The 20,691-nt window shown below is 38.4% G+C and overlaps 1 protein-coding gene across 5 annotated transcripts in view; it reads left to right on the top strand.

Moving 5' to 3' along the window:
• Positions 1 to 20,691, top strand: part of CDKAL1 (CDK5 regulatory subunit associated protein 1 like 1) — a 383,214-nt gene that overhangs the window by 115,666 nt on the left and 246,857 nt on the right. For all 5 annotated transcript variants that reach the window (XM_042048977.1, XM_042048978.1, XM_042048980.1 and 2 more), the window contains 2 exons: positions 6,853 to 6,949; positions 14,078 to 14,126. In XM_042048977.1, the coding sequence (XP_041904911.1) occupies positions 6,853 to 6,949; positions 14,078 to 14,126 (146 nt within the window). The remainder of the gene's footprint in view (positions 1 to 6,852; positions 6,950 to 14,077; positions 14,127 to 20,691) is intronic.

Genomic DNA, 20,691 nt, shown 5'->3' with positions numbered 1-20,691 from the left:
GTTTGTCAGTGTCTAAGAAGTCCTGGCAGACCGTGCTGTTCACTTGACAAGAGCTGGGGGAGGATTGAACTGGCAAGTGGGTGTCTTGGCACCCCCTGAGCAGATTGCCAGGCCCCAGTCTGCTTAACAGTCTTGGGAGGACAAATGCTATTTCTAGTATTTTCTGTTACGTGACAAGGTCCCTCAATCTTCTCAATAAACAGAAAAAGAAAAAAAACCCCAAACCAACAACTTTGCAATCACAAGAAAAAAAATTAAAATTTAAAATAGATATGCTTTTTAGCCAACAAGTAAAAATCTGTCTGCCAGCAGCCAAGATGAAATTTTTGAAGGAGCAGATTGTCATTAATTACACTTTCCTTTTAAGAACAGTTGTAAGGCTGATAACTTCTAATTATGGGTTTTGCAGATTTGCTTTAAAGTTATGGTTTATTGATTTTTTAAAATCTGTTTTCTTAATCATCTGGAGGGACAGGAACTGGCCTGTAACCATTTTTGCCTAGCCTGACCAAAAGACAGCCTGGAAGTTTCTCTCTCATATCGATCAATTCAGCCTTGCTTGGGGCTACAAAAATTACTAACGAGGTCCAAGGTGAGATTGAGGATTAGTCCCTTCATCCCATCCTCTTCCTGAATACATTCTGGACTGATTTTTCAGTTTGATAAAGTCTTTGAACTATTAATTTGAAAGCCTTTGTGGGAAGAAAAGACCGTCATTACCACTAACATGCTATATTTGTGTGAGTAATGACTGCCCAGAAATTGCTGTTGCATCTTTAATTGCTGCCAATAAAGTTACATTTACAGAAAATTTGAGTAAAACTCAGGCACTGATTTGACTAGGTCTAGAGTTTCAAATCAGATAGCCTTTTGCAGACAAAGCTGCAGTCACTTCACTTACATGCCAGGTAGTTGTGTAGAAACAAGTTTCCATTCCTCTCAGAAACCTGGGGAGTAATTTGGTATGTAGCATGTGAGTCTTGGGGTTATTCTCAGAGCTGACATTTCACCTTCTATAAAAAACTCCCTTAGAGGAGGATATTTTTACGTTTATATTTATTAACTTTTGCTTGGAGCATGTCTTTACAACCTCAGTTTGGAGTTTGATGGAGCAAGCTTTTTTATCTTTTTGAAGTATTTTCAGAGGAGACATGCTCATTTTGTCAGGAGAAGGACATGCAACTCTTTTTTGCCCTGGAATATTTGCATGTTACCTGATGGTTTTTGCCAAAGGAAATGTTATTTGACAAGTTTGGTGGATGCAGCATGGCAGTGAGCCACGGCTTTGCTAGAGACAGGTCCTCCAAGAGCAGTTCAGTAAACTCCAATAATCAGCATAAACATCCTCAGATGAGCTTTGCATCTTCACCTGCCTCACAGATAAATTGCAGTAATTCTTTGGAGGCTGTGGAAGTGCACAAGGAAGCTGGCACGCCCAAGCAGACTCTGGAGTGGTTCTGCTCTGGTTAATAATGTTGATAAGCTTTCCTCAGGTTATCCACAAGTCTTTGTGTATGGGGCTGTCCCTAACTTTGAAAGCAGAACATATATGAGTTTCTTACATCCTTTTTGCCTCTTACTCACTCACTCTGCTCAGCATATTGTGACCTCAAATGTTTCATGAGACTTGTTAAGCTCTCCAGAGGTACAGCAAGGAGTTCCTGTATCCTTCTCTTTTTCTGTTTCCTTCCCAACAGCTTTCACTTGCCCTCTGTTTTGGCTCTGCTGCAGCCCTTCTCCCATGGACTAACTTGATGGAACAAAATGGTTAAGACCCCCTAATCTTGACTCAATAAATTTCTCCTAAATCAGTGAGTTAAATGGGGCTTTGGAAGGGCCCAGTGAGCTGCAGAGCTTGGAGCAGAGGAGGAGTGATACCAGATGGTCAGAAGTGAGAAAGAGGGGGCGTTGAAGTTGGAGAAAGGTAAGAGCAACAGCAGCAGACAGAGAGGATGGGAAGTGAGCCTTTGGGTACTAATGAGACACTATGTTGGCTCAAAGCCTGTAAAGCTACGGTTCAACTTACCATTTGTAATTTTTCAAACAGAAAATGGCTATGTGATTTTATGGATTTTCAGGAATGTATTCCAAATGCTATACAGACACCATCTTTTCATTCCATGGATGTTGCTCTCTCTTGAAAACTTGTGGCTTTCTGCTGATTAATTCAGCAGATGAGAGAGTTGGAAGATCTTTCACATATTTGCATCTTCAGCCAAATAGCATTTCTTTTTCCCCAGAGACATCACAACACCATTTCTACAGCCTGGGAAATAGTATCTCCTCAATTTTACTTTTTATAACCATTGGCAGCCTGATCTCATCATATACCCAGCTAATACTGTATTTAGCTAGAGCTGCTGTAGCAGAACTTTTTCATGTATACAGACGTTTCTTTGGGCACTTCTAGACACAAAGCCCCCCTTTGTTTATGGCTTCACACCTTTCTAAAACACCTGATAAGGACTGTTGTTGGTTTTGTGTAATAGGAGGCCATGAGAATGGTATGAATAGACTACAGTGCTGCATTGCACAATTCAATTTCAGTACACACATCTTATGGGGAAGTTGCCAGGTTTTGTGCAGGTACAGCTGTGAGGAGGTGAGTGCTACATTTGGTGGGAATAGTTCATGGATGGTCAGTTGTCATCTGCCTACTAGGATTCAGGTTGAAATAATTACTTTTTCATTTCAGATAACAAAGTTACTTCTTGTTGTACTTTAGCATTAGAAATACTTCTTATTTTATGAACATTTCCCAAGTGCTATCAACACAAAGCTGAAGAAGCTCGCTGCAAAGCACTTTCCCCCTTAATTTCTTGCTTTTGTTGAAAATTCTGCTCTTGCTTCTTCTCTTACTTGTATTTGACTGTTGCTTAGTCCTGCTGCAGACAACCTTCTGCTCATTGTTCATACACTTCTTCATTATTTAATTCCACCAACAATGGGTTTTGAAGGAAAAAATGTGGGGTTTGCAGGCATAATACTTAGTTTCACATATCTGGTGCTAGAGCAGCACTATACAAATTGCATGTTTCATGCTGACGAGTCTGTAGTTTATCAGCTTTCCTCCCTGCAGACTAGACTGCTTTTGATTTCAAAGGCCTGTTAAGCCTTCCTGTGCAGCTGGGATCCCTTGGTGGGGAGTAGTGGTGGCTCCCTGAAAGCAATGAGTTACATAAGAGTTCACAGCTTACAAAAATCCAGCAGGCAGCTCTGCTTATGGAAAGGAAAATGAGGAGGCAAGCAGCGGTGGTCTGGCTCCTCTTGTCTCTAGCAAAGGCAAGTTAGCAATTACTTTCAGTATCACAGATTGTCTTCTGTTGAACTTGGCCCATCTTCTCTGCTTTCACTTTTTTATTGCCTTCCTTAGATTTGAACCTCAGGGAAATGTCCCTAACTTTTTATTCTGGTGGTTCCACCCCAGTAGCTGTGTGAGTCATGAAAAAGTGGAACAGCTTCCTGCACTGGGTGCCATGGTGTCCAGCAGTGTTGCTATACACACTGTGCTGATGTAGCAAATGCTTATGGGGAGATTCTTAGGAGGGTGGGAGGTGTTTCTTTGTTGTGTTACTGACCAAATTTTCTTGGAGCTTAAAAAATAAAAATTAGAGGAGCCATGCAACAAGTGACATAAAATTGTGAGAAAAATATTTCAGTTTGGGAAAGTTCCTAACATAAATAAAAGTGCACATAAGCAAGGCAGAAATTCTCCAGTTAAGTTCTCAGATTTGCTTTTTGAAAGGCAGAATACATTGAACATATTTCATTAAGTCTGATAGTGCATTTATAGTTGCAGTGTCTGTATCTCTGCAGGGGAGCATAAATCTGTGATCTTGTATGAGTCCTCCGCTGTATGCAGCACTTCACGCCCCTTTTGTTTCCCAGTTGCTTTTTGTTCCCCACCCATTACTTAAGAAGTAGCTTGAATAATTCCTTTCTTAAAAAAAAGAATTGCTCTAATTAAATTTCTATTCAGACGTATATCTTGCAAGTAGTTTTTAGAAAAGAGTATTTCTAGAAGATGTTTCATGAGTCAATTAAATTGAAAGTTCAAGGTAGGGTTCATGTAACTTAAAAATATAAAGAGTTCTGAAAGAGAAGATGTATTTATTCATGCCACCTACTAGATTCCATGAAGTATTATTCTTCTTACTATTAATGTTTTTGAAGAAGAAAGGCTCTTCTAATACAGTTCTCGTGCTAACTAGATTTCTGAAGAATAATTTTTGCAGGCTTTTGTTAATATGAGTAGGGCTCATTAAACAATATTAAAAGGAGGTGACAATATAGCACTGGAATGCATGTTTCGAGAAGTGGTTTCTTGAAAATGAGGCAAAAAATTTCATAATTTCCTTACAATGGCTTTTCATTTATGGTGGGTTTTATGTATTGTGGTGTATTATGAAGTTAATGAAAATTGGCTATGATTGAAAATTTAGTTCTGGCATTTCCACTTAATTGCATTTTAAAGAAAAAAATCTCAGTGTACAAAATTCTTTATTCTGTAGAGATCTGTACAACTTAAAGAAAGTTACATGAAGGCAGTGCTTATAATGAAGAATATTCATTTTAGCTTTTCCGCCCCTAGCTCTAGTTAAAGTCCCAGAAGATATGGCAAAATGTTAAAGCTGTGAAATAACATTAAAATGCCATTTAATGTGTCAAGGGAAACTTTGTTTATTTTTTTTTTTCTCGGATAAAAAGATGTGAATAAAAGCTTTTTCTTCTGTAGTGCTCCCAGGTTTTCAAGTAGATGGAGAGGGCTGTTGCTCGCAGCAGATTATACCAGATGCCAAGTTGCCTAGGGATGTGTGCTTTGTTTGCTGGAGACAGGGCTTATTGTCTTGCCTCCAGGCATTAGGTTGAGCCTGTTAGACTATATAAGTAGTGATTTTTATCCTTTGAGTTAGTGGATTGTCACATAGTGCTATGTGACAGGTAATGTATGATTTTTATTTTCTTATTTTTTCTTGGCTATGTAGTAGGTAACCTCCGTTGAAGTTTTGCAAAATCCTTAAATATTTACCACAGAAAGAAATGAGGGATTGCGGGTTTTGGAGACATGTTGCTATATTCTGTGCCTAAGAAATAAATGCTAAATTAGCATTACATCATAGTTCTTTACCCACAGAAATATTATCAAGGAAGAGGTGAAAAGATTTGCATTTATATTACACACTTAGTGTGCAAGTAGAGGACCAACGAGGTTCTGTATTATGAATGTCTGAACATTTCCTGAATGTCCCACTCAAAAAATATCAGGTATTTTATAGACATTTGCTGAATTTATATTGGATATGAGGTAACAATCATAATATTTTTTCCTGTTATATCTCATTTGTGTTTGTATAGGGTATTCATTTCTTTCCTTTAAAATACCTCATTTCAGTGCAGCAGACAACACAAGGTATTTAGCAAAATGGCCTATGATCTCCTTTAATGTTACAATTTGTGTGTTATGGTGAGCTTTCATTTGCACTGTAATTTGTAAATAGATTTGTCCATATTACAAGTGTGAAGTGAAAACTGTGAGTAGTGGAACTGTGTGTGGTACCACTCTGGGTTGGTTTGGGGGTTTTTTGTTAAAATTACCTTAGCTGGAGATCGATACACACCCATGAAGCAGCTGTGTGCTTGTTGAACATCACTTTAATGCATTCAGGTTTGAAACAGGTCAAGCAAGCTGAAGAGTATAAAATTATCTGAGTACTTGTGTATTTTGGATATTTCTTCTGAAAAGTGTTGTGACATGTCTTAGCCTATTCGAACATAACAGTAAACACTTCATGAATTCATACATTGCTGGAGAAAAGATGGTTGTATAAGGTTCCAGTTTGACAGAAGCCTGCCAGGAGGTGGTGATACAACATGAAACTGTGAAAGATTGTTCTTGGAGCAACCCATAGTACGTTAGACCTAGCAAATCTGCTAAAATTATTCAGCACTTTTCTTCTTTCATGTTTTGCACATTGTAATGCAGTTGTTGTGTTGGGTTAATGTGCTTATGGATGATCTTCAAAGTTGAATGAACGTTAGCAGGTTTTGCATCTCACTGTTTTGTGTGCAGCCACTAGTTCTGTGCAGGCCTTCCATTAGTTTCGAGATTTAGTGCTGGCTTGATACTCACTGTTGAATTCAAAGTGAGTAGAAATGTTACAAAGGAAATGAACAGTGTCAACCATTTAATCTTAGTGTTTTGATTTCCTGCTTAATGCTAAGGTAGCATTAAAGCTAAGGAATTATATAAGTTAAAATCCAGACAAATGTTTCTCTGCCCAGAGGCAAGTACTTACTGCTTGAAAGTGCTCAATATGCTTAAATACTTAAACATTTTAAAGTAACTGCATATTTCAAAATAAATAAACATTTTAAGGAAAGATCAGAAGACTGATGTAACTGGTCAGTTCTGACTGGTACTACATAAATGTGTCTGTTCAGAGCTAGAGGTTTCTGTCTGCATAGGCTGACCCTTGCATTCTGTGTAACTTTTTGAATTGAGGTTAATAGCTCTGTCCCATCTTTCTTGACCTAACCCTAGGGTTAGGGTTTTTCTTCTACCATTTTGGCAAATGAAAATTAAGTGAACTTGATTAGGGCTTTCAAGGTTGTGTTTTTGTCCAAGATATGCAATGGTTATGGTCTCCGTAGATACATCCCAAAACGAACCACGTGTGCTGTCGCTTCATATGGGGTTCTTTTGGTGTTTTGGTTTCTTAGGCTGAAACATGTACAAGTTGTTTCTGATTTGGGGAGGTTTTTGTTGTGTTGCTTTCTGTTGTCACATGCATAATATGTTGAAGTTGAAAATGATAGTTCTCAAAAAATATTAACGCACTGTTTGTCCTTTAGGAAAGCCCAAGAAGGGAAGAAGAAAGTCGTTCTAGCAGGCTGTGTACCCCAAGCCCAACCTCGCCAGGAGTACCTGAAAGGCTTGAGTATTATAGGGGTATGTATCTTTAGAAATCCAAGGTTTTTCTAAATGTTTTCAGTAGGTCGATATCAACATCTAGACTTCGTTGCCTTTCTCTTGGATAAAGCAGCAGAGAATCTTCCTGCCATGTCCCCTTCCTGTTCATCATCTTGCATTATACAACGTGTAAACCTTCCTTCAGTTGAGGGTGATTTGCTTTGGTTTTGGCATGAGGGGAGAAAGAAAGGGAGGCTGTTGTTGGAACTGACTTCCAGTGCCCTTTGAAGCCTGAAAATTTCCAGGCTTCATCGAGGATGAAAGTATCAATTACCATATTCTTAAAAATATCACAGTTTATTTGCTCTAAGACAAGCCCTCTGTTAAAATGGAAGTGAATTACACAGACACAGTTGAGGGTTTGGTGCTTTTTTTACTTCACACTATTAAGCAGAATGGCAAATAGCAATGATTATTTTGTTTAAATTTGAGGCAGTCTGAAGAGTTAAATCCCCTGGTGACTGAGTTGTTAAACAGTTACCAAGCTTTACCTTGAAAAAGAAACCACAGAGCTTTGACGTCAGTTAATAAAGTGCCTTCAGTATTCTTTGGGATGAGGTACTACTGTATCATTGGATCATCTTTGTAAGAGAAAAAAGTAAAATGGGTGAATGGATCTTCACTTAGCTCAGAGGCCACATAGTTATTGATCCATTATTGGTTGTTATAGTGAGTATAACAATATCTACACATATGTAGACAGAGGGAAAAAAATGAGCAAGTCAGTATCCTTTGACCTAGATTGTAATTCAATGTTTCAGTTTTGAGGATTTTAACTTACTAAAATTGGGAAGTTTGAGGTTTTTTTAAAACATTTTTTCCTCTCTTTTTTAAGGTTTTCTTTCAGATAACATGTAATTTCTGAAAATTAACCTCTTTTCATCATCTTCATTTGAGTACCTAGAACCAGTGTTTCATGAAAAATATTTGTACTTCTGTATTTCTTAAAGAAAGATTTCTATTAGGAAATGAATTAGGCTGTTAGTGCAGTGTTCCCAAGTACTTTGTAACTAGACCTAAAAATAGTGAAAGGTAGTTTTGCAATAATGACATTGTCCTCTAGCTGTCATTGCTATGGTAAAATTTACTGTGCTTTAAATAAGAGATCCCTCAGCTCAGAAAGGTGTTAAACTTGAGGCAAAACTATTAACAAAAACAAAGCTAAGAGCATATATTGTGCGTGTGTTCAGTTTGTACATTTAAGATTTCTTCCCATTTTACAAAGAATGTGTGTGAGAGGGTGACTGTATTTAAAGGATAAGACTTGTTGTCTTGCTATTGCAAAATATTTCTAAAAGGCAGTTTTTGTAAAATTGAGAAATAGAAAATGTTCTGTTGGCAGTAGGATATTGATTCTATTTTAAAATTTTAAGCATTAAAGAGTACAGTTTTGGAAATCTTTCTTTAATACTAGGTTGGTCTCATCTTCAACTTGGCTGAGAGACATAGTTGATTTATTGTTGCTAATATAAGTTCTGCTATTTTCTTCCCCCCACTTTTTTCATTTTTTCAAAATTTAAAGGACAGTGTTGTCTGAGAATGTGTTTATTTACCAGCAATTATAACTCCCTCAGGGTGGCTTTCTAAAGGCAGTGTGTCAGAGGCTCTTCTGCTCCTCTTGGTATGATGGTGGAGGAAGTTGCAATTTAACTACCAGAGAAATTCTAGTAAATCAGAGCTTGTTTTGATCTGCATTTGAAAAATACAGGACTGAACTTCCACTGTTCTTTATTTATTGCCTGATTTGGGCAGAAGGAAAGGAAGGGCAACTTCATATCCTTCTACCATTTGTGATGTTACTATGTTTTTGTGTATAAAGTAATTGATACTTTATAAAAATAATGTGGGTTGGGGCATTGCCATAGGCTGTGTGTAAGGCAGACTACAGTGTAACATGACAAGGTGAACGAGCTCTTTTTTGGAACGGGAAAATTCTGGGTAGTAATAAACCTGTCAAGGGTGAAAAGTACCTGAAGCACATAATGATGCATTACAGAGGTTCACAGCCAGCTGCCCTCAGGTGGTTTCCAAAGCTTATTCCTTTGTGTTTGTGGTGTACTCACTTCAAACTCAAGCGCATTTACCATGCAAAAAGAGACATCAACTCTCCTATGTAGAGTTATCCCTCACTTTTCATTTTAAGTTGGTAGTGTGTAGGATGTGTGACTTTGTGTCAATTGTTTTGAGGGGGATTATAAGGGAGGGAGGAGAAGGGACAAGGGTGCATGAAAGATTTAGCCGACAGGTTATGTTCTGGGACTCGTAGGTAGCTGTAGTGTTTCCTCACTTCCTGAGCTGCATACAAGAACATGCAAAACTCTTGTTCCCAGTGATAGTTGAGTGATTGAAACGGGATATTTTATTTCATTGGCATTTTCTGGAGTTTTAAGGTACTTGATCTCCAAATGATGGTACGTGTTGGAACCCCTGGCCAGACTACTGGGGGTTTATTTATAGATCTTAAGAGGCTTCATAAGCCCTGTGTATCTGTACTTTGAAAACATCAAACTTGCTGTACATACTGAAAGCATGGGTCCTAATGCACATATGTATTCCATTAAAGGCATACAATTGCTCCACAGGTGAGTGAATCCTGAATGAGAACTTAAATTCTCCTTCCTTCCCGCATCTTTCCCAGTGTAACATCTAGCATCAAAGACATACCACCTTCTGCCATACACCCATCACCCAAGGGAAGAGTTTCAGCCTGTTCTTTCATCTGCACAAACCCACAAAACCAATCCAGTGTTGCTACTCTATAGGCTGTAACCCCAACTTTGCTGCTGCTCTCTGAGTCAGAAGGTGCAGGCCCCGTGCATGGGAGGGTACTGCAGGCTCTTTGGCCAAGGTGAGCCTGAAGCTGCTGCTTCCAGGAGTAATACATAGCCCTGAAAAGCCCTCTGCCAAGGCTTCTTGCATTCTGCTGACCTCCAACTAACCCTCTCCCCTGGCTGTTCTGCTGTCTAAGGCAAGCTTTAAGTAATTTTCTTTTCATATCCAGTGTGAAACTCTGGAATGTGATTAGTGGGAGTGCTGAACACTCCCAGCAGCAGCACCTAACACTAGGAGCACTGCTATAAAATAGATGGTGCAGTATAAAAAATGCTAAGTGCATTACAGAAAACAGGGACTTTATTTCTCAAGCTCTACATCTGTAATTGGTACACACTTTTAAGTTTAATGTACCTTATTCCTTCATTTGTAAAATGCTCCAGTGAGCAGAGCTTTAGCAGTGCCATTGTGAAAGGAAATTAGTGGAAATTACTTACCAAGATGCCAAGTGTCCGTACATCCCTACTGCTTTGGCCTCATAAATGAGGAAGATCTGTTGTATGGTATTTCTGTGGCTCAGTTCATAAAAGTTTCGATGATGTTTGCAAAACAGAGATAATGATACTTGCCTACCTTGCAGTGTTTTTTAAGGCCAGACTACATTCAAGATTGAACCTGTCTGCTGCTTGAAACAGAGCCTTGCATAAATGCAAAATATCCAATATGTACTTCATGAAAGACAAATTTGATGGAATTTGAATTATTTGAATTAACAGAGCTTCTTGGAAAGCATGCTGAAAACCTGGGAACAGGTGGACACTGTTCTTATGTAACTTATGGCTAAGAATGATTTCATACAAATTTCCAGCTCAGTCAGTACTTCTCAGCTGGTCAGCTTTGGCTTTTGAATTCCTGTGTTGATATTCAGATAGAACACTTGAACCTGGAATGTCTGAAAAGAGTGTCAGTTAAGCACCTGCTTTTAAACTGAAAACTGGATGTGCAATAGAAAGTGTTCATTTCTACAGCAGTTATGTACTATCCTAGATTTCAAAAGGTTTAGGAATTAATTCAGCTGTGTCAATGTTTAGCAATGAAAGTCAGTTGTTTATGTGCTTCTCTGGGGTAGTCTCCTTCCCTTTAAACTTTGTGTAGATCCTCCTCTCAGAATACCTTCCTAAGCCAGAGTATTGCCCATTACTATGGTCAGTATTGTCAGCAAAGGTTTTAAACACAGATGTTATCCCTCTGAAGCCAGGGTGGCTAGTCACATGCCTTTTGAAGTTACGTATTAAGCCTCAGATTTATCTTGCCTAAGTGCTGTAATTTGAGAGTCTGTTTTGCTCAGCTCTCTTTATGGTCAATGAAGATAATTATCTCTAAAATAATTTAGATTTTTAGAAGACCTGAAGTGCCTTTTGAAGTGATGTATTTCCATTTTACTGGCTTTAGAGAGGGGATAGGCTGAGTAGTCTTTTAACATCCAGCATTTGGCAGAACTGCCTAAACAAGGTGAGATGAAACTCAGTGTTTGGGGGATTTTTTTCTTTTTGTATAGTTCTACTCAGCTGTCTACTCCAGTCTGTCTGTAGTTCTTGTTCTGCTCAAGTCCTAATGGAGAACCACTTCTAATGGACATTAAGTCCAAAATGTACTTAACTATGCTAGAAACAAAGTCCCACAAGATCTGTGGAGCCAAGTGGGGTGCACTAACCACACCCAGCAGTGGTGACCTGCAGACAGTCCTGGGGGCTTGGTTTATTGAGACACTCTGGAAAAAGATGTTGTGGAATGGTGTCATTTCCCTTCGTACACCACCAAGGTGTCTCTATGCTTCAGGGACTTCCTGATGGGGACATTATTGGAGCTCTGCTCTGAAGGTTTACACATATCTTTGATACCACCCCAGAGCAGAATTATCCATAAGGTTAGTGAGATGTGAGGAAAAGAATCCAGCAGATCTTCATATACCCAAGAAAATGTCATTACTATGTCTTTGTCATTTTTTTTCCTTTTTCATTTCCCCCCCTTTTGTTCCAAATAAGAATCTTCTAAACCTTTCCCTCTTCTCACTTCAGATTCACCTCACATTTTCTAAGATACTTTTATCTTCATAAATGCAGACTGGAAGCATTCCACATTTTCTTCTTGAGCACTTGGGGCTTTAGCCAAATAATTTCTAATAATTTCAAATTAAAAATATTTAATGTGGGAAATAACATGTAAGGCAGAACAAAATCCATTTCTAGGTGCAGATCTCATTACCTATCAGACCTATAATTCTAATTACTTACATGAGCCATCTTCTTGACAGACATATTAAGAGAATAATTTAATTTATCCAATAAAATGAAGATGCAATATAATGGTTGGCGGGTTTTTTCTATCTTTATTCAACAGGGGATTTGGAACAATGCAAAAATTCCTCAGATGCACAATGCAGAAAGTAAGAGGTGTCTCAGGTTATGAACCACCCAGATTTCTCATATTTTAAATGATTAAAATGGTTATGAACTTAAACAGTCTAGCACTGAGACAGATAGCAGTAATATTGTAGGTAATATAACACAGACTTTGTTCCCTGTCTGTATTGTAGTTATAAGTGTGTACACGTCTGTTTTCAAGTGGAATTTTTCTGTTTATTTTTTAAACAATTAGTAGAAAGTGTATATGTTAAATATCTTGGGTCATAATTTTTAAAACTATATCCAGAAGGGATATGTGCACAAGTATGTAAACATGCATGTGTTCCATATGACTGCTTATGTGTGCTTTCTTTACAAGTTGATTGCTAGATATGTCTATATGTCTGTAATGTGAATGCTTGTGATTCAGAAAATTATTTAAATATATTTATTTTTCAATAAAATTATTAAAATGCAAATATTAGCATAACTATATAACTATATATAACTATAACTTCTAGAATTCATAACTAATGTACTGTATTCCAAAATCGGAAGTGGTGGACATTCCTTTTTTAAAAAGGCTGTATTTCAAAAGGCTAAAGAAAAAAAAAGGAAAAAAAAAGAAAAATACTTTTATATGGACTTGATCTAACACCCAGACAAGTAAAGGAACTGACTCCCACTGACTTCAGTTGGGAATTTAAGATCAGACTCCAACTATAGGTGAGCTTTTTTTAAACTTCTATTAGATTGGAAAAATGAATGTGAAGTAGACAAGATTGTGCAGTCTTGTATTTACAGGAAATGACAAACTCTGTTTTAGGATACAGAGACTTAATGGCTTTGATACAAGGGATCCAAGTTTCAGGCTCCTTGTTGCAGACCGGGCTCTTCTCTTGAAGCCTCTGCAACTTGTGCTTTTCTGCTTGTTTTGGAAACAAGCTGGAAAAGAAACTCCATGCAAAAGTCATATAAAATCGAGTTCATTTAATGTACAGCTTAGAGAAGAGGTGTTTAAAAAGGAATATTGTAGAAAAATGACAAACTAATTTAAATGTGACAAGTTGGCTTTCCTGCATTGTATGTAAATATCTATAGTAGGCATTACACAGAACAGGTGGTTTGGATGAAAGCTCTGGGAAGAATCTCAGCTTCAAGAATTCCTGAGTGTTCAATTTTGCAGTGTAAATGTTGATTCCTTTATATCCAAAATCTCTACAGTGTGTTGGGCATTGACTTTAAATAAAGACTAATATATCTATTAAGACATAATTGAACTATTTATCTCATTATTGGTGAATTTTGGCAAATATGACACTAAAACATAAATTTGTTGTCTTTGTTGCAGACATTATATAATGGTCATTAAATATTATTCTGTCTTGTGAAAAACTTGAAGGCTTTTCTCCATTTCCAAACACAGCCTGCATTAACTTCAGGAGAATGTCTTGTTCCCTTAAGCTTCACAGCAGTATTTTAAATTTCTTCCTGTGTTCCAATGTCTTTCCCTTGCAGTTCCTCCTTAATTTTCTCCCCTTTAGTCTGCCCTGACAATATTTTGCTGTGGAGACTGGGATGAGGGAGTACTTTGGCACAGGTGCTGAGTGCCTGGTTTACCATTGCCTGTCACAGACCATGAACAGCACTTTTAAGGCCTGAACTCTTTTCTAGCTATTTGGTGATTTTTGACAAACTTACAGGAGCTGCCATTTTTGAGGACAAAATCTGGTTTAAATTGGGTGGCGAATTTTAAAGTTACTTTTGGTAGATTGACCGAGATGCACAGAAAACAAACTTGGTGAAAAACACAGCCCAAAATTCTTTACTCCCCCTTAATCCAGAAGAAGACACTCTTGAAAGACTAGTTTTTATTAAAAGGATGTCCAGTTGTTGACTACTTAGGTATTTACCTTCTGACTTTTTTTAGGTTCAGCAGATAGATCGTGTAGTAGAAGTTGTGGAGGAAACTATTAAAGGTAAGCATCACACTTGAACTAATTGCAGCTAGTCTGAAACATGTAACCATCAGCAGAAGTGCTGCTGGTGTGCTCTTTTTCAACCTAACACTTGCTTTGTGCTCTAGGAGAATGTCTGGGCAGTGCTATACTTTGTCACGTGTGCTTTGTGTGATAATTTCAGAGATGTTTTCTGTCAGGAGCTCTGTGGGCTGTTGGTTTCATAGGTAAATGATGAAGAGGAGACTTCAAGAAATCATTTCATCAGTGTTGGTTGGTGTAGAGTATTGTATAAAGCTCCTGCACTATTTTAATTGAGTGTTACACTGCTACTTTCTTTTGTTTAGTTCTCCAGTATTTTCTTCTTTTCTGATGCTTTGGCTTACTTCCCCTGAGCTCTTCTCAGGACAGATAAATTATCTTCTGGTTTAATGTTCTTTTGTAACTGTGTTCCTCTGGCTTTGTTCGTGTGTGTGTACTCTTAGTACTTTGCAGTGAAGGAGGGAAAAAACCAGTATTGTTTCTGCAGCCTGACCAGTAAACATTTGCTGTTAAATAAATATATTCGTCTGGGTCTTTCTGGGTTACCTAAGTTTGTCTCCATTACTTATCAGGCCATAAAAATTACTGTTCCATGGAGCTTTAAATTATAAGGTTTAGTTTAACTGGCTCTACTTTCAATATAAACAAGTGTCTAGTTCACAAGACATTGTCAGTAACTTTAATGCTGGAGTATGATTTTTTTTTTTTGAGCTACAGCATGAAAGTTTAAAGCAGTGCAAATTTTTAAAAGGCAAAAAAGCTTCTATCAAGAAATTGTGAAGTGTGGTGTAAGGCTTCTAGAGCTTGTGGTTTGAAGGCCTTAAGATTTCATGTTGCTTTGAATGCCTTCAGAAGTGAAACCTGTACTTTTTTATGTACTCCCAACCAACACTTCTCCCAGTTTGTCCTTACCTTATGATATCTATTTTTGGGGGTACAACCTACTTTACCATACAAACAAAGAAGAAATACATTCAGCATGCATTTTTTATTTAATAAGCCAAACTGTTTTCCCAGAAACATTATGGTGTTCATGACAATATGTTGGAAATGAGGATGCTTCACGATTTTTACAACAGCATGGTGTTTCAGATCTCTATCTGCTTTTTCCTGAATTTTATTTGTTCTTAAGGGAGTAAGATGATAACCTGGGTCAGCATGCCCTCCCTTCCCAAAAATGGGCTTTGTAATATTTATATTGACTCCAGATATTACTGCTTTTTCGATAACATAATTACTCAGGTTATGGTGACTGAATGTTACATGACTAGGAAGAGTACAAATAATCTGGTAGCAGCTGTTAAAATAATGATTTTCACTGAATGGATTTTTAGATTGCATTTTAAACATTGATATAATTCTGGAAAATAATGTTCATAGGCATGTTAACAAACATTTAAACTTTAAAAAGTGTGAATTTTTGGAAAGATTTTTGTTCCTTTCTAGCTTACTAGAAGTGAGTTGAATTAGAAGGAGAAAGCTGCTGAATTCCATACACAGTGCCAATTCCATCAGGGATTTCCCAAAAGATAATGGAACACAGGATTTCTGAAGTTTTATTGGAAAAAAATGAACAAAAACCAGCTCTCTGGTTTGACAGAGACACTGACATACTGGAGAGAGTCCAACAGGGATTGAGACTGGAGCATTGCTCCTTATGGGACAGCCTGAGAAGGCTCGGGGAGGGGGATCACATCAAAGTATATAAATACCTGAAGAGAGGTTGCAAAGGGAACTGAGGCAGACTCTTTTCAGTGGTGCCCACAGACAGGACCAGAGGCAACAGGCACAAAAAAGCACAGGAAGGTTCCCTTTGAACACCAGGAAACACATTTTGACTGTGAGGATGACCAAGTACTGGCTCAGGTTACTGAGGGAGGCGGTAGAGACTCCATCCTTGGATGTATTCAAATACTGTGAACATGGTCCTGGGGAACTGGCTCTCAGTGGCTCTCCTTGAGTGAGAGGGTTGGACAAAATGGTCTCCAGAGGTCCTTTCCAACTGTAACCCATCCCTGACAATAAAATTACAATTGGAAAGAGAATCAACAAGTTAGCAGAGCTCATAGCATATGATAATGGCTTACTTTTGTAAAAGCCAGCCATAAAACTGGGATCTTTTACTCATATTTCTTTAATTTATTTAAAGAAGCTGCATTCATTTATGTATTTGGGAATCATCTACTAATGGAGAAGAATGTGATGCTCTTTTTCACTGTGTTTTATGAAGAGCTAACTGTGAACTTCCATTATCCAAGTGAAGGAAAATACTGTAGATAGCAGGACTCTTGATTAAGAATATTTTCTTATATAAAATAGATATATGGTAGAAGATTAAATTACTGTAAAATCAAATGAAATGTAACCCTTTGTTTTCATGAGTCTACATCATTAAAAACAGCTTCTGAAGCTGCTAATGCTTTCAGGAGATGGAGGTGATGTGGGATGGGGGAATAAATACAGATTCTGAATTCAGAGCCAGCTTACACCAGTGACTTTTAAGTTGGGTGTCTGTCATAGTTGAGCAACACAGGTTTTTTCACCTTTTTTTTTAAAGAAAAGCTAAAGGTCTTCATGTAGTGTGGTTATGTATATATCGAAAGCTGAAAAAATATTATATATTGAATGTTTAAAAGATATTTGACTGAATAAGTGGAACTTCTTAGTGTCTGTGCTCTGTAGGACAGCTCTGTACATTGGTCAGCCTAACAGAGCTGGAGTGTCTGAATTTTCTGTCCAAATTCCAAGGTGGAAATAGGTTACCCTGTTGCTAGTTTTAAGTCTAAAAGTCTAGCTTTCTCTGGATCCCCATTTCTCAAGTGGTACCTTATTTATTTCTTGGATGCTTGAATTTTGTAGTCCACACTTTACAAAAAGGGAAAGTTTGTAGAAATAATTTTTTTTGCCTTATTTTTTTTTCCTAATAGTCATCTTTTTCATTTTTTCATGAAAATGGCTCCCCTGTTGGATTTGGTTGAAAGCTTGCTGTACTCCCAAAGAAAATTGATTTCTTGGAATTATTTAGAACTCTTTGTATGAAATATGAAAGAGTTTCTTCTAGCTTTATTTCTCAATGTTATGGGCATTGTCAGGAAAACCTTTTCAGAACAATGCCATTCTGCTGGGTCAAGAGATGGTGGTTTCAAGAAATATATCTTTGTGGTGGTCTTTACCACATGTGTGTGAAGACAGTGTAGTTGTTAGTTTCCAACTCTCCATCAAGATAATTCTGATAAACACTTTTTATGTGACTTTATCTTTTTATCCTACTTCATCAGAAAATGGAAAAGAAGGATGTGCATGTTTGTTGTTGCACTAACAGCCAAAAGAGAGAGAGAGACTTTTAAGAGGCTCAGTGATTTCTCATTTTTATGCTATCCTAACTTTTATCTCAAGTGTTGAATTGAATCTTTGAATTTTCCTAATTATCAGGTAAATTAGCAGGTAAATTGTCACTTCTAGAAGTGATCTTCAATAGCCATGCAGTATTTGTATGCAGGTCATGTCTAATTAATATTTATACTGTGTCCCAAGATATATTTTAACTAGAGGCATCTTCACGTACTTTTCATATGATATGGTAATTTATAATCTGAAACCTTTATACTGCCTGTGAGGAACTAGACAAAATAATTCATTCACAGTCTCAGAACTGAGTTTCTCAAAGTGACAGCCACAGTTGTGTAGCCAGTGTGTCTCAGTCTTCCTGATAAACAGAATGGTTTTGTCATGCAAGGTTCTGATTTAACAGCTTAGTAAACCTTGCTTCATCTGCACGTTACCGAAATTTTAAGAAGTCTAGGATTACAGCAATTTTTACAACATTAGGGCACCCATTCCCATTCATGTGCTTAGTTTTCCAGTAATGTGTTATGATGACATAGAATGTTAGGAAAGTATTGCTAAGGAGTTGTGGTGTCTGTGAGCTAGGTGAAAACAGGGCTATAATTGATTCATGTTCCATGTCTTAGTAAAATTTATGTATAGAATAAAGAAATTATTTTGGATGATCAGTTTCTATAGTATGCTCCAATAAGCTGAAGATTTGTCTTTGGTGGGAACTGCAGAATGTCTTTATGGTGACTGCTCAAGTCAGCTTTTTATGAACCACTCTAAAATCTGTCTTTTAAAAAAACTTGTGTGTGTATACAAGCTTGGCTATAAATAGTTTACAGTAGGCAAGAGAATACATTTGTTTTGTGTTTTAAAGGAGAAATGTTAACTGCTTAATGCACAAATTCCTGTTTTCTGGCTTTGAATTTAGGTCTTCAGAGATTTAGGTTTTTCCCCATTCCTTCCTAGACATGCTCTCAAATCCCATGTTATTAAGGGTTTGTGGGGGTGGGAGGCATGGGACCAGGGTATTTGTGTACAGTCTGCTTTTAGCTTAGGCCTTAGGGAGATGAGGGACATGGGTTGAATTGAGTTTAGTCCATATTGTGTCTGTCTAATGCTTTCACAAAACATAGTTTTACAATGGGTCATTAGACTTGATTATAAAAAACAACCGAAGGAAATTACTTCAGGGTTGAGCCTTTTATACTTAACATAACCTTTCTTGGTTTCAGTCACATTGACCTGTCTGGTGAAGTTGCCCATCCATTCCCAGTTTAAACATTAACCATTATTTGCTAAACTGTTTAATTGTCCTCATGTGGTTAGCAGTTATGGATTGATGAGAGTTGAGAGTCTGTCTGTATGAAAATGAGATAAATGGTACCTATATTATATATAGGCTAAAGTGTAGAATTTGTACTGGATTGTCCATCTGAGAGTAAGTATGTATACGTATGTACGTATATGAATGCCAGAATGTTAAATTATATTTGTATGTGCTGCTTGATTTCACTGTAATCTGCTGATAACAGTAGAAAAAATAGTCTCTTTTCAATTTCTGTGACTGTGGGAAGAGTAGCCTTGACTTAAGAAGCTGATGACAGGCCAAATGAAGAATAAAACCTGGAGGAGTCAGGAGTTCCTATTTGAGGGAAAGTATCATTTGGCTCCCCGTCAGGAAACTGACTGTTTGTGCCAAAGTGCAGCTTAAGGAGGGTCAGAGGGAGGGTAGTGGCCTCATCAAGTCCCTGTTTCTGTTTCTATCTCCTTTGAAAGGACATGGAAAGGGGGGGGGCAGTTTTGGGTGGGTTGTTTTATTTATTTCACTGTGTGGTGGGTTGACCTTGTCTGGCTGCCAGACCCCCACCTAGTTGCTTTCTTGCTCCCACTCCTCATGAGGGCAGTGGAGAAAATAAGATGGAGTAACTCTTGGGACAGGAAGATCACTTACCAGTTACCATCGTGGGGAAAATGGACTCGACTTGGGTGAAATTAATTTAATTTATTGCCAATTAAAAATAGAATAGTGTGGTGAGAAACTATAGCTACCTTCCCCCACCGCTCTTCTTCCCAGGCTCAGCTTCACTCTCTCGTCCCAGACTCCTCCATCTCCTCCCCCTGCGTGGTGCAGAGGGATGGGGAGTGGAGGCTGTGGTCAGCCCAATACAGCCTCTCTCTGCTGCTTCTGCTTCCCCACACTGTTCTCCTGCCTAGGGCATTCCTGTGGGCTGTGGGGATCCAAGAACTGCTGCAGCATGAGTCCTCTGCAGGGGGTGCAGTCCCTCAGGAGTAGGCTGCTCCGGTGTGGGTGCCCCATGCAGTTATTGCCAGAAACCCTGCTCCAGGCTCCTGCTCCCATGGTGTTCCACAGGCTGCAGGGAGATGAGCTGCTTCACTGAGCTCTTCTCCAGTGGCTGTAGGGGAATCCAGTGGGGTGCCCAGAGTGCCTCCATTTTCTTCTTCTCCTCCTCCTCCTTCTCCTCTTCTCACCTTGGTGCTCACAGGGCTTTCCTGCACACTTTTTCCCTTGCTGCCAGGCAGTGTTTTCCCTTCTTTACACCTCTGACAGCTGTGGAGCTCCACTATGCCCTGTGGCAGGGCTTTTGGAGCCAGCTGTATCTGGCACTTGGCAGCCCTGGCCTCTCCTCACAGAGGGCCCTGCAGCCCCATCCACACACCCTGGGAGCAGTACCATGTCCCTAATCCTATTTCTAGGCAGTAGAGTTGTCTTTGAAACTGAGATTGTGGAAAAGTAAAGGTACTAACTGGAAAAACTGCATTCAAGGCAGGTTGGATAAGGGCTTAAGCAACCTGGTCGAGTGGGAGATGTACCTGCCCATGGCACAGGGGTTGGGACTAGACGATCTTTAAGGTCCTTTCCAACCCGTTAACATTCTGTAATTCTATGAACTTATGCCAGGGGCTGTGTTTGACAGACTTAAGAAAGTTGGGCAGGGTTGAAATCATGTTTTCAGTGGGCAATATACAGAGCTACAGCGAGTCAGCAACTTGGGGCCACGACTGTGATTAAAAGATTGATCCATCACACATTTGTATGTATCAATTACTGAGGTTAATGGCATAATGGGGTATGTGTCACCCCCTGCCCCTGTTTTGTGTCCCATGGATTGGAAATTTTGGCAATACTCCTATTTAAACAAAATTATAATTTTTTTGTTGTCACTAAAAACTAAGCATCCTGGGTAGA

This window comes from Corvus kubaryi, unplaced genomic scaffold, assembly GCF_017639235.1.
Source record: "Corvus kubaryi isolate FWS band 111438036 unplaced genomic scaffold, C.kubaryi_AGA036_p1.0 69, whole genome shotgun sequence".
Lineage (NCBI taxonomy): Eukaryota > Metazoa > Chordata > Aves > Passeriformes > Corvidae > Corvus > Corvus kubaryi.
The sequence above is the reverse complement of the archived record's forward strand: the minus strand, read 5'-3'. Positions and strand labels throughout refer to the sequence as shown.